Raw genomic sequence first — 13,424 nt, 5'->3', positions numbered from 1 at the left:
AAAAGGACATACCCTGTGGCAGCTAATGGAGAATGGCATTATCTTGTTTCTCTTTCACTAGTAGTGCCCAGACCCCTTATTAAGGCAAAAGGTGTGACCTCCAGCTTCACTGAACCTGTCCTGATACCACTTCCAGCACCAATTCAAATGAATACCTCAAACAAGATATTGCCCTGTGACTCTAACAGCCTTAGTCTTCTATTCCTCCATGATTGCTTACCATCTTTACCAGATGAAGCAGCCAGTGCACTTCAGAATCTAATGTGATGTCTTCTGCACCTTTTCTTTAGCTTTATAAATGTATCACTATGATGTTTAATTTAGATTTTGTTCTATGGTCAACGTATCTCCTTCTGCACATTTTTTCTGCAGTGAGGCTCACCTGGTGACTATTTCCCCCTAACTTTTTGGTAGCACAGAAAGACTTCTTTTTACTCCCTTATAAATTGTGATTAAGGAGGGAATTGGTCTGTGCCTTCCTCTGAGGCTGAGAGTGTGACTTCCCCAAGGCCACCTAGTAGGTTTCCATGACTGAGCAGGGATTCAGACCCTAGTCTCCAGACTCATAGTCCAGTGTTCAAACCACTAGATCATGCTAGATCTTACAGACCTTGCTCACTTCTGGAAATTGCCCTGCAGATGTTTACCTTATGCTGGTTCAGTGCTTCTGGTAAACTCAGTGCAGTTAGAGCAAGTCATTTCAGTTAATTAAGAACATGAAATGATGGATGTAGCAGATCCTACCTTTGCTCTACCACTTCTCAATCCCTTTGGCACTAGGTTGTGGGGAAGATGGGTAGTAAAGAGACGAGGTGATGGGCGATTGACATAGTCTCTTTTGCGGATGTTGTACTCCAACCATGGAGCTCTGTCTAACAGGTCAGTGTCTTCTGTGTGATTTCGATGACTTTCATAGTAAATCAGACTTAAAATGTGCTGTGTCCATATGGTACCTGTGTGAATATGAAAAGCCTTATTCATCCTTGGTCATCGCGGTACCTTTTATATCCTGCCTTTCTCCAATTTTAGGAGAGTGCACCTTCAGCTGTAATTGTTGTCATTTTTCCTACATGGATCTCACTAGAACAAGATGGTTGTACTATGGTACTTTACTCTGATTCCATTACAGTCAGCCCTTCTTATACATGGGTTTTTTATATGTGGATTCAAGCATCCACAGTTTGAAATTGTTCAAAAAGAGTATAAATTTCAAATATCAAACCTTGATTTTCCATTTTTTATAAGGGACACCATTTTGCTATGTCATTATATTTAATGGAACTTGAGCATCCACAGATTTTGTTATCCATGGGGGATCTTGGAACCAAACCCCAGCGTATAACAAGGGTCCACTGTACTTCCATTACTTTCAGTAAGACATCACATGGTGTATTTGCACATGAGAATGAATTACAACAACTGATTAAATGAATACATTCATTATGTCAACCTAGGCTGTATTTGCAGAATTAAGGGACTGACTCGGGTGTCACCCAGGGTGGGGGTGGGGCTTCCAGGGAGTGGGGCCAAAAGGCATGCCCCCTTACCTTGCTGCTCTCTGCACTCTCCCATCCTGCTAAGCATCAGCTTACTCATGAGTAAAATGGCATGCTACAGGTGTGTGTGTGTGTGCTCAGCCAGGTGTCACCTCTCTTTTTTGTGTGCCTCCCTGCACTCCCCAGTGACACCACTGTCTCCTTCACTGGTACATTTAGTTAGGATGAACTGTAGGGTTTTAAAAAAAACAGATGGAAAATAGTTGGATCTGAAATTCTGAATGAAATTAACCTTTTCAAACCTCTTGAGACATTTAAAAAAAGAAATAGCTCTCTTGTCTCAAGAATTCACACACAAGTTTCACAGGATATCTGGGAGAAATAAATTGGCAACAAAGCGATGCAGATATTTTTAAATGCTTTTGGATGAAAATATGAACAGTAAACAAAAAAAAATCCCTTCCTTCAGTGGCTGAAAATGCACAAGTTAATCAAAATAAATGCACAATAATTAGTACACAAAGGTCAAAATTCTGCTGCTGCTTACTGATGGGAGGGGAGTAGTAACTCAGTGGGGAACTGCCTGGTCACAGCTCCAAAGGGAAAAGAAAGGATGGTGTACTTCATCTAGGAGTACACTATTGTTTTGTCTTCCACTGTAGCCAAAACCAGATGCCTTTTCCCCTCTGAATTGCCTCCTCCCTGTCCTCCCTCTATCTACCTATAAGCAACAGCACCTCTTATGGTTTAACATCTGACAAGTTGGCAACGACACAGAGCTGCATAGGAGTAATGTTATGTTCTGCCTGCTCCCTGCAGGGCTTTGGCCTGGGTCTGTCCTCCCTCAAACATGCCTTTCTATGGCCCATCATAGAATCGTAGAGCTGGAAGAGACCACAAGGGCCATCCAGTCCAACCCCCTGCCATGCAGAAAATCTCAATCAAAGCATACCTGACAGATGGCATCATGTTCTTTTCGTGTGCTTCTTTACATTTGTCTCAGAAGGTTTGTTTATTTTGTTCAAGGCACTGTCTTCCAGTCAAAGGCAGTTTCCAAAGATGGAGAAGATAACATATACAATTGTCCCTCCATATTCGCTAGGGTTAGGGGAACAAGAACCCCGTGAATATGGAAAAACCACAAATAACAAAAACACTGTTTTTACCGAGAGGACACCTCTCTAGGAATCTCTTAGGTCCCCAGGGCAACTCTGTGGTCATGTCAACATACACTGACCATAGAATGGCACTGGAGTAGCTACAAATGGTCTTTCAGTGCAACTTTTAGTTAAGTTGACCACAGAGTTGCACTGGAGGACCTAGACAGTCCTAGAGAGAACATATTAATGAAATCCGTGAATAATCAAATCCACAAATATCAAAGCCGCAAATATGGAGAGGATGACTGTACACACACCCCACACACACTAATAAGGTATGTTAATTCACATACATTCAAAGAATATTTTTTATCTAGTGTTCTCTCTGATACATCTCTCTCACCATAATATATCTCTGTCCTGAATAGCCACCTCTACTCTCAAAATGTTTATTCATGAATTAATCAGCTAGAAATCTCATCTGTATACGGAATTCTGTATAATGCAACCTCTTTTCCAAGGAAAATATCACCAATCTCACCTGATTTTGGATAAGTGACTATAAAGACATCACTGTCTCTGATTTCAAAATCTTCCAGTGAATCTATATATTCTGGTGTGACCAGATCATGGGGAAAATAGCATGTTTTGTGTTTGAACAGGTACTTCTCTGATGGCTCCATTACTAGTTCTGCTAACAGAACAATACAAGAAAATAAGAATTGTTAGGTGGAATGAGATATCAAAATATATCCTTTTATTCTAAATGTTAGTTAAATCCAGTTAGTTTTCCTGTCCTCTTGAGATAAAAAAACCCACCAAAAATATGCCGCTGCTGCAGCTGATACTCAGCAGCAGAGGCAGGAGGAGGAGGAAGAGGACCCACAAAGCTTATGAGTTGCTCAAAACACTACAAAGTTCTAAAATTTGCTTACTCCCCATCAATAAATTCCACACTACACAATTGTAGTGCAGTGATTCCACTTTAAATGCTATGGGTACGTCCTAAAGAATTCTGGGGTTGGCAGTTTGGGAAGGCACTAGAGCTCCATGGCTCAGAATTTGAAATAACCTCACCCAATTACAAATCCCAGAATTCCACAGGATGTTGTCATGGCACTTAAAGTGGAATGATAGTGCTATAGCTGTAGAGTATGAGAGGGCCCTTGACCATATAAAGGTATTTATAGCATATGGACCACTTATTACAACAATTTTTTTAAAAAAAATTAAAGCTTTCATCTGACATCTAGGAATTTTTTATACAGCAAGAAAAACCACCTTACCTTTCCCAGTTTGAATCCTCTTCTGGGATGCAGCTGGGTATTATCACACCAAAGGAGCACCAAATTCCTCGCCGATGCTGTAAGCCGAGTGCAGCCTGCCTGCAGCCCAGCTCCCAGGCACTGCTTTTCAAAGCCAGAAAGCTCACAACTTTGAAAAATGACCACTGAAGCATGCCTGGAAACTGGGCTGCAGCTGGGCTGCATTTGGCTGGAGGCATCGGTGGCGAAATTGGAGTTCCATTGGTGTGATAGTACCTAGCTGCATACTGGAAGAGGATTCAGACCAGAAAAGGTAAAATGGATTGTTCTGCTGTGTAAAAAACTCCTTAATTGCAACTAGAGGAAGGCCACTGAATCAGTGGAACTTGCATTGTTTAGCAAATTCAATTAATTCAGTAAGCCTACTCTAGAGAGTAGAGAGGATTGACTGCTTTGGTAAAAGAAAGAGAGAGAGAGAGGAACACTTCTGTCTACTAATGTCCAAGAGTTTGTATCTTCTCTTAGAGTTAGGCCTGTTACAGACTGCCAAAATAAAGCTGCTTCGGGTCTCTTTGGAGATATGCTATTTAAATGATGCATGGGTCCTAAGAGTCCGGAGGTTGCACCAAAGCCATACTCCATTCCTAAGCACCAGTGTGCAGCTTTTGGTGCAGCTTCCGGATTCTTAGGACGCATGCATCATTTAAATAGCATTCCTCCAAAGAGACCTGAAGCAGCTTTATTTTGGCAGTCTGTAACAGGCCTTAGTCTCACTAGGAATCTTCATGTGTTACACTGTATACGTGTTCACATTGTATGTGTATATGTTCAGATATTTGTGAGACCTGTGAACCTGTGTTAATTCCTGATTTATAACCATGCACAAGAATCTTCTTAAATCCAAGATACAGTTCAAGCATTACAGCTGTACATATATGAACCTATATATATGTGTGTGTGCGTGTGTGAATTGACTAACGTGTTCAGTATACACCCCAGTAGCTTTCATGGCACACAGCTCTTCTTGTGACTAAGGTGCATTCAGTATACACCCCAGTAGCTTTCATGCCATACAGCTCTTCTTGTGACTAAGGTGCGTTCAGTATACACCATGGTAGCTTTCATGGCACACAGCTCTTCTTGTGACTAAGGTGCGTTCAGTATACACCCTGGTAGCTTTCATGGCACACAGCTCTTCTTGTCACTAAGGTGCACATTTCCAAAGCAAGTTCTGAGGATAATAGTCTCTTGTGTGAAGTGCATTCCTTCAGATTTATGAGAGTGTGCTATGGCACTGGGATTGGGCTGGCTGAGCTCAGTTATGTTAGATGGCACAGCCCTGATTTAGGCTTCCACAGATTCTGCTTGTGAGGAATGGATACAGGGATTATTTGTGGCTATCAGATGTGTGGTTGGTATTTCCCCTTCTCTCCTTCCTTGCTAGTATCCTGTACCATTTCCACACTCTTTAGCTACTCAATTGGCTAACATTTTACTGGGTGGATGAAGAGACATCAGTGAAGGGCCCTCTTTCCCTGGCCATGCACCCCCTCAACTTGAGAATGGGAATAACTTGAAGGAAGACAGCAGCAATAGTAACTTTCCACAGAGCAGATTTCCTGACAACTTGTAAAAGCCCCACTGAATGTGGTGAGATTTATTACTGTGTAGGGTAGCAGCAGTACCACTATACATAAATGATTAAATTAAAACAAAATTATTATTTTTTAATATCTGTGTTTGGTTAATCAAGAAACCTGATTGCACCAAATCAGGATAGCCCAGAATTATTGCCTATTATTGTTTCCAGGCAACTGAATAACTATAACAGGGTACAGTTCAGCATTGTGTCTCCAGTACAGAAAGAGAAATTGCTCTTTTTCTGCTATATTCAGATCCTGCTTTTCCTTAAATGAGCCTGACACACTTTTTCTGACATCAGAAAGAAAAAATAGTGTTTTGCAGGATGCACATTTTCATACATCTGTTGTCATGGGGGTCTTCTCCTGACAACAATTGCCACAAAACCTTGACCAGCATTTTTGTTTCTTTAACAAGCTAACATAAATGTTTATATTACATAGCACTTACCTCCTGAATTTTGTGTTGTCAGGAAAGGATCTTCTGCTGCTTGGATCACTTCAATTTAATGTTCCAAACTGATCTTGCAGACCTCCAACAATCCAGCTATTTAAAAGTACATACTAGTGGATTGCAATTCTTTTAACAGCAGCCAAATATTTAAATAGAAGATGACATTTAGTAAATCATTACCTAAAGTGGTTCATCATTATACAAACTGCCATATACAAACATTGTTGACATTGTTGTTTACTACTAAATTGGGAGCATGCAAGAAGGAAAAGTCAGATGTTAGCATAACCCAAGTCACATCAAATGTGTAATTAACAGATCAAACCATCAGAATGTTAGATCAGCCAATACCCTTTCTGAAATATTGTTTTTATTGTATTTTAAAATATCATATATCTTTTAATAGATGACTTCGATCTTTGCGTACATCATCCTGAAATCTTCTTTGGGATGAAGGCTTTGTTTGTGCATTTTGATATGAGATAAACTGATAAATTTATTCAGGATATGCACAGCATCCTCCTGCTTTTTTCTTCTATTTCAAACACCATCTAAACTTCACTTTTCAGGCCAAAACAAGGAGTTGGCCCACATGGGGGAAGGAACTGTGACAGTGACATCAGCCTCCACTCCATGGTATGCATTTGCTCCCACACAGCAATGATCACTTTCAGTCATGCATCCAGTTTATTGGTTCTTGAAATTTAATGAGCAAAAAGGTGTTTTGAAATGTGACATTTAGGCCAGATAAATATATCAGAAGAAACAAGAGAAGTGACTGAATAACTGTCTTTAGCAGTAACCAGAAAATAATAACATTGTTGTGTGTAGCATTTTCCAAATAGACAGATGTAGTGTCATATTGTTCTTTTCTGGCATATTGTTGCTTTCTGCACAAATTTCTAGTCATAAAACTGCTTTCTGCTCACCTTCACCTATCTTGAAAGAAACTACTTTGCTCTATTATCCATTGTTTTCAGACTGAACAATCCAAATGAAAGTTGCACTGCACCTTCACACAAGCAGTGTATATTTTTCTGCCCAATTTTACATCCAGTGTGTGTGAATTTATTTCTAATAGGTGAATTGAAGCTGGACAGACAAATGTCCCAAGAAATATGAAAAGATATTACTACTTGTGGTAAAAAAAAAAAAAAGCCAGGGTCTAGCTGTGGTTTTACATTCCCTTTAATCACGAGACACAATTTTTAATTAATTTGAGGCATAGGAGCAGCAGCAGCAGCAGAGTGGGCATAGGAGCAGAGGACCTTTAAAAGTTCACCCCCAAACACCATCTCTCCAGCCGCAGCAGTGGCAGCGATGGCAGCAGTGTAGGAGCAGAAGACCTTTAAAACTTTGCCCTCAAACACCATTTCTCCAGCAACAGCAGCAGCAGAGTGGGTGTAGGTGCATAGGACCTTTAAAAGCTTGCCCCCAAACACCATCCTGCCAGCAGCAGTAGAGTGGGTGTAGGAGCGGAAGACCTTTAAAACCTCACACCCAAACTTTCCAGTTCTGCAGCTCAAGGCAAGTGGATGTGCCTGAGAAAGCTCTGCACTTCATCCCTGTAAAGGAGGGTTTCAGAGGGAATAGAAGAATAGAAGACACCCCCCACCCCCCCAGAATCATGTTTCCGGGAAGAGAAATGAGAGTTGGGGCTTGGAGGAGGAATTGGATAACCCCCAGCTATTACTATTCAGGTGTCTTCATCCAGTGAAGCAACCAAACCCTCCCTTTGGCAGCGTAGGCTAACTCATCTAGCCACCTAGCCTGAGAAGTAGATCAAATTATAAGGCAAATTAAAAAGAAGGAGAAGCCCAAAAGTTGTTGTTTCACACTAACTTCATTTTATAACTCAAAAACAGGAGACTGGATATGAGACTCCCCATTGATCAAGGAGATGCCTCAACCCTTAAGAAATAATCTGGGAGATACCTGTCTACAATTTGAGATATTTAGTTTCTTGGACTTAGACTTAAAATGTGATTTAAACTAATCTGACTGCTTTGGTGAAAGAAAGTTTGAGAGAGAGGATTGACTGCTTTGGTAAAAGAGAGAGAGAGAGAGAGAATTTTTTTCCTGGACTTGTCAAAGCCACCTGGTCTCTCTTAAAGCATCACCCGTCCCACCGTAAAAGCACAAAAGTTTAAAGACAGCTTTAAAATAGCTGCCACATAACAATAGACACAGGGGTAAAGAAGTAAGGCAGTGAATCAGAGCAAGCTTCTCTAGGGTGGGGAGGCAATAAGAAGACACTTAGATCTAATAGAAGAGGGAGAGAGGAGGAGAGAAGGAAAACTGGGGAAACCCTACAAAAGAGAGATAGTAAGAGATAGCAAGACGAGACTAGGGAATGGAAGTTTGGAACAACACTAAAGGGTAAGATTGAAAGATAGAAGGAAAACTGGAGAAGCAAAAGAGAGGCTGAAAAAAGCAAATGAGGATTGCAACAGAGAGAGAACCACAACAGAGACAAGACAGACAAGTATAGCAGCAGACATGAATTGAAAGAAGAATAGGATTGAAAGCTAGCTTTTAACCACAGACAGAGGAAACAGAGTTGCAGTAACGAGGAGAAAAACATCTAATACCAAATAAAGATTTCTCCGCTCCTGCGAAGAACTACTTTGCAGACAAAATCTCTCAGATAAGAGCCAATTTGGATACTGGCCTTACAACAGAGGTGATAGAAGAGGTATCCAGCGCCGCCGCCTATACTGTTATTCTGGATCATTTTGAGTCGGTTAGTACCAAGGATGTGGACAAGCTCCTTGGGAATATGAAAAAGACGACTAGCTTTCTTGATCCTTGTCCATCTTGGCTGGCCGTCCAGGGGGGAGATAAAATCAAGATGCTGCTAAAAACATAATTAATGCATCTTTCAGGGAAGGCTGTCTTCCATCTTGCCTCAAAGAGGCAGTGGTTAAACCACTTCTAAAAAAGCCTTCCCTTGACCCCCTGGACAGGAACAATTACAGGCCAGTTTCACTTTTACCATTCTTAGGCAAGATAATCGAGAGGGCAGTCGCCACTCAACTCCAAGCAGTCTTGGAAGAAACAAATTTTCTAGATCCATTTCAAACCGGATTTAGGACAGGTTATGGAGTTGAGACAGCCATAGTTGCCTTAATCGATGATCTCTGTCTGGGCATTGACAGGGGAAGTGTGACTCTGCTGGTGCTCTTGGACCTCTCAGTGGCCTTTGGTACCATTGACCTTCTGGAACTCCTGGGAGAGTTGGGTATTGGGGGCACTGCTTTGCAGTGGTTCCAATCCTACCTCTCGGGCAGATTCCAGATGGTGTCATTTGGGGACTGTTTTTTGGCCAAGAGGGAGCTCAAGTTGGGCATCCCTCAAGGCACAATTCTGTCCCCAATGAAGCCACTGGGTGAGATCATCTGGAGACATGGGGCGAGGTGACACCCAAATATATTTCTCTATGTCTCAGACTAATGCAGTGACTAAGGATGGCATCTCCCCTCTGAATGCCTGTCTTAATGAGGTAATGGACTGGATGAGGGAAAACAAACTCAAATTGAATCCAGGTAAGATGAAGGTACTTGTAATAGGGACCCCTAATCCGGAAATAGAGTTATGCCAGCCAGTTCTGGATGGGGTCACACCTTCCCTGAAGGACTCTGTCCACAGTTTGGGGGTGCTCCTCGACTCGTCTCTTCAGCTGACAGTTCAGGTGGATGCGACGGTCAGGAGCACTTGCTATCAGCTTTGGCTGATATGCCAGCTGCTCCCCTTCCTGGAGCAGGGAGACCTTGAAACAGTAGTATATGCACTGGTAACCTCTTGACCTGACTTCTGTAATGGGATTACCCTTGTGCCAAGTTTGGAGACTTTCAATTGGTACAAAATATGGCAGCCAGGCTGGTCACAGGCGCATCCAGAACTGCCCATATTACACCGGTTCTAAAATCTCTCCACTGGTTTCCTATCAGTTTCTGGGCAAGGTACAAGGTGTTGGTTCTAATCTTTAAAGCCCTACATGGCTTGGGTCCTGACTACTTGCGGCAGCGCCTACTTCCATACAATTCCCCTCATACTTCAGTCCTTTGGGAAGAATCTGCTACAACCTAAGAAGACCAGACTTTCAGTGATGACCCAGAAGACCTTCTCATCAGCCACTCCCAGGCTCTGGAACAACCTGCCGGACAAGATCCTCCATATTACCACCTTGGAAGCCTTTAAAAAGGCTACTAAGACAGATCTCTTCTGGCAGGCCTTTTCAGACTAGGTTAGATCCATTAGATCCATCTGACCTGTCTCCCCCTCTATTGATACTGATATGAAAATTGATACCATCACCCTGTCCTCCCCTCCTCTAGAGGAAGACTCATTTCTAGCACTAATCTGCCCAAAAAGTTAGTGTATTCATATTGAAGAGTTTTAGGGTATTTATGTTTAATCCTTTTTGGGGGGTTGATCAATGTTATATAGTTAGACAGATACACACTCTCTCTCTCTCTCTCTCTCTCTCTCTCTCTCACACACACACACACACACACATATACACCTCTCCCATCAATCTCTCTTCTTCTGGTTAATATCAAGGGATGTCAATTGCTACAAGATTAGAATTAGCTAAAGCATAGAGTAACAGACGAGGCTCAATAGAAATGCCAGCTAAAGCACAGGAATCTCTACAGATGCAAACATTTATGGAAGAGCTGAAGAATTTAAAAAAAACAATTAAACATGAATTAAAAGAACATAGGAAAGAAGTGAACAACAATCTGAACAAAGGCTTAGAAAAGTTTGAAAAGACTTTGGATGTGTTGACAAAAGACATGTCCTCCTTAAAAGGTAAGATCGATGAAAAAACAGAAGACGCATAATTTAAAAGACACAGCCAGACTACCAGGAGAGCAACAAAAAAAGCAAAGAGAACCTAATTTTACTACAGGAGTTGAGGTATAGAAAGAAATGCCTCAAGCTCAGGGGCGCTGTAGAATAATCAAATAAAGACCTCTATGTAAAAATAATTCCACCACTAGCTAGTTTTCTTGAGATCAAAACAAAGTACCTAGAAGTAGAAACTGATAAGCTATTTAGAATTAATTCCCTACAGCCAAAGAAAAAACCTTCTACCGGATGTGGTTATCTGTTATATGAAACCCCATAAAGGAATTATAAACAAAACCTTCAGATACACAGAATCACCATAAAGATCTTTAAAGATGTACCTGCAATTATATTGAAAAGGAGGCAAGATTAAAGACCATTGACACACCTACTCATTAACAACAATATTCGATACTCCTGGGACCATACTGAAGGTATTGCCTTTGGATATAAACAAAAAAAATACAGAATTAACTCTAAAGCTAAAGCTGAAGAATTTATTAAAAGATTTCAAAGAGACAGAGAAAAAATAAGAACAAGAAATAGCAGAAAAAACAGAGAGCAGAACATCAAATAAAGAAGAGCAGTTCAACAAAAAAGGAAACAAGTCTATTTTCAAAGAAGAGAAAGAACTGCTAACAAAAACTCAGAAGGGAAGGAAGAGACAAATAATGAAGAATATCTTGAAGAACTCAAAGAAGGGGAAGAAGCTGAAGAGGAAGTTAACACCACAACAGAATAATTCTTTTATCCTGACATACATCTTTGAAATTAAAACAATAATCAAAACAAATATTTTGATCAAAATTGCTACTGGCAATTACTTGTTAGTTTCCCTTCTCTTTGGTTCCTTTTTTTTGGGGGGGGGGGTTTTTCATATCTGATCTCTTTTCAACAACTCTTAAACATTAATGTACACTTAACTCCATATTAAATACACATAATCATGAAAAAATTGCTACAAGTGTGTTTTTGGGACATTAAAGTTATTAACTCATTTTATAAAAGAAGAAGGATTTTTCAATATCTGGGCAAAAACACTATGACATAGTATGTATACAAGAAACTAAAATAAAGAAAAAGGACTCAATATGTCTAAAGAACCCTTCTTCACATGAAAAAGAAAAGCTGGTGTTGCCCTTTATATAAAAAACTTTTTTGCATTCATAGAAATATTTAAAGATAATGAAAGACACTACATACCAGTAGAAATTGCACTTCCAGATTTGAAAACTGCCCATTATTGGCCATTATTATCATATTGCTGTCACTTCTTGCTGAGCTGTTTTAACTGATGTTATTCCAGTTAAATGTTTTTATTGTTATTATTTTGTATTGATGGGAGGGAGGGTAGAAGGGTGGGGGTTTTCAGTGACTGTTTCCTTTTTTTGTGACTTTGTATTTCAAATTTTCCTTGCTGTTACCCGCCTCGATCCTCAAACGGGAGAGGCGGGACAAAAAATATTTTATTATTATTTATTATTTATGAAAATACTAATAGTAGGTCAATACGCCCCCAATGAAAACAAAGCAAAATTTTATAAAACACTACATAAAGAATTATAAAAATGTAATTATGATAGTATATTATTTGCAGGAGATTGGAACAGGGTGATTAACAAACTGACAGACTGACTAAAACTAAATTAAAAACCCCATAAGAAACTACCAAATTCATTTTTCAATATGAAATTGAAATTTGATCTTCAAGATGTATGGACATCACTGGATCAAAAATCTGATGGATTTACTTTTCATTTCACGCAATACTCTTTTTCACGAATCAACATATTTTTGACATCTTTCTCATTGTACCCCAAGATTTAAAAAATGACAATATTATCTAAAATCGAGTCAGATCATAGCTCCTTTATACTAGAAGTAGGTAAAAATCAGTTCAACTGGAGATTAAATTCGAATCTACTCTTGGATGAAAATTTTCTGGAAGATCTAAAGACCAATATTAAGCTTTACTTTAAAGAAAATAATACAGATGATATCCACCCAAAAATGATATGGGATAGCCATAAAGCAGTGGTCAGGGGCTTACTCGTAAAAAGGAGCACAGAATTGAAAAAGACATGACTAAAAGAACAATTAGAATTAGAAAACAAAATAAAAGATATGGAAGAGAAATTTTAAAAGCCCCCAACCCAAAAAAGATTATGAACAATATAAAATACGTACAAAAGAAATTTGAGACAATACTTACCAACAAAGTACGATGCCATTTAAAGGAGGTGAGACAAAACTATTTTGAGTTCACCGACAAACCAGGAAAATGGTTGGCCAATAAACTGAAAAAAGAAAGACAAAGGAAAACCATTATGGAAATAGAAGATAAAGATGGAACAGCTCAGGAACATATCAAAAACAAATTTTACAAGTTATTCTCTAAGAAGGATCATAAAATACTAATAGGTGAAAGTTCACTAAACCCCTTACTGGATAATATTGAATACCTGTCACTAAAATCTAAAGAAGGGAATATGCTTAATCAGGATATAATCGCTTCAGAGATATCTAATGCCTTTAAGAACCTAAAACCAGGGAAATCACCAGGTCCAGATGGATACACCGTTGACTACTATAAGTAATTGAAGAACATAATCATA

At 39.7% G+C, this 13,424-nt stretch overlaps 1 protein-coding gene across 1 annotated transcript in view; it reads right to left on the bottom strand.

Moving 5' to 3' along the window:
* The window catches only part of LOC121925220 (amine sulfotransferase-like), an 18,205-nt gene extending 12,164 nt beyond the window's left edge, over positions 1–6,041 (bottom strand). The window contains exons 1-3 of the mRNA XM_042457080.1: positions 5,953–6,041; positions 3,138–3,290; positions 745–953 (exon numbers count right to left, since the gene is read on the bottom strand). Coding sequence (XP_042313014.1) covers positions 745–953; positions 3,138–3,279 — 351 coding nt within the window. The 5' untranslated portion in view covers positions 3,280–3,290; positions 5,953–6,041. The remainder of the gene's footprint in view (positions 1–744; positions 954–3,137; positions 3,291–5,952) is intronic.
* Positions 6,042–13,424: the final 7,383 nt, after the last annotated feature.

The sequence above is a fragment of the Sceloporus undulatus genome, chromosome 1, assembly GCF_019175285.1.
Source record: "Sceloporus undulatus isolate JIND9_A2432 ecotype Alabama chromosome 1, SceUnd_v1.1, whole genome shotgun sequence".
Taxonomy (NCBI): Eukaryota; Metazoa; Chordata; class Lepidosauria; order Squamata; family Phrynosomatidae; genus Sceloporus; species Sceloporus undulatus.
Note: the sequence above shows the minus strand (reverse complement) of the source record. Positions and strands in the feature narration are given on the sequence as shown.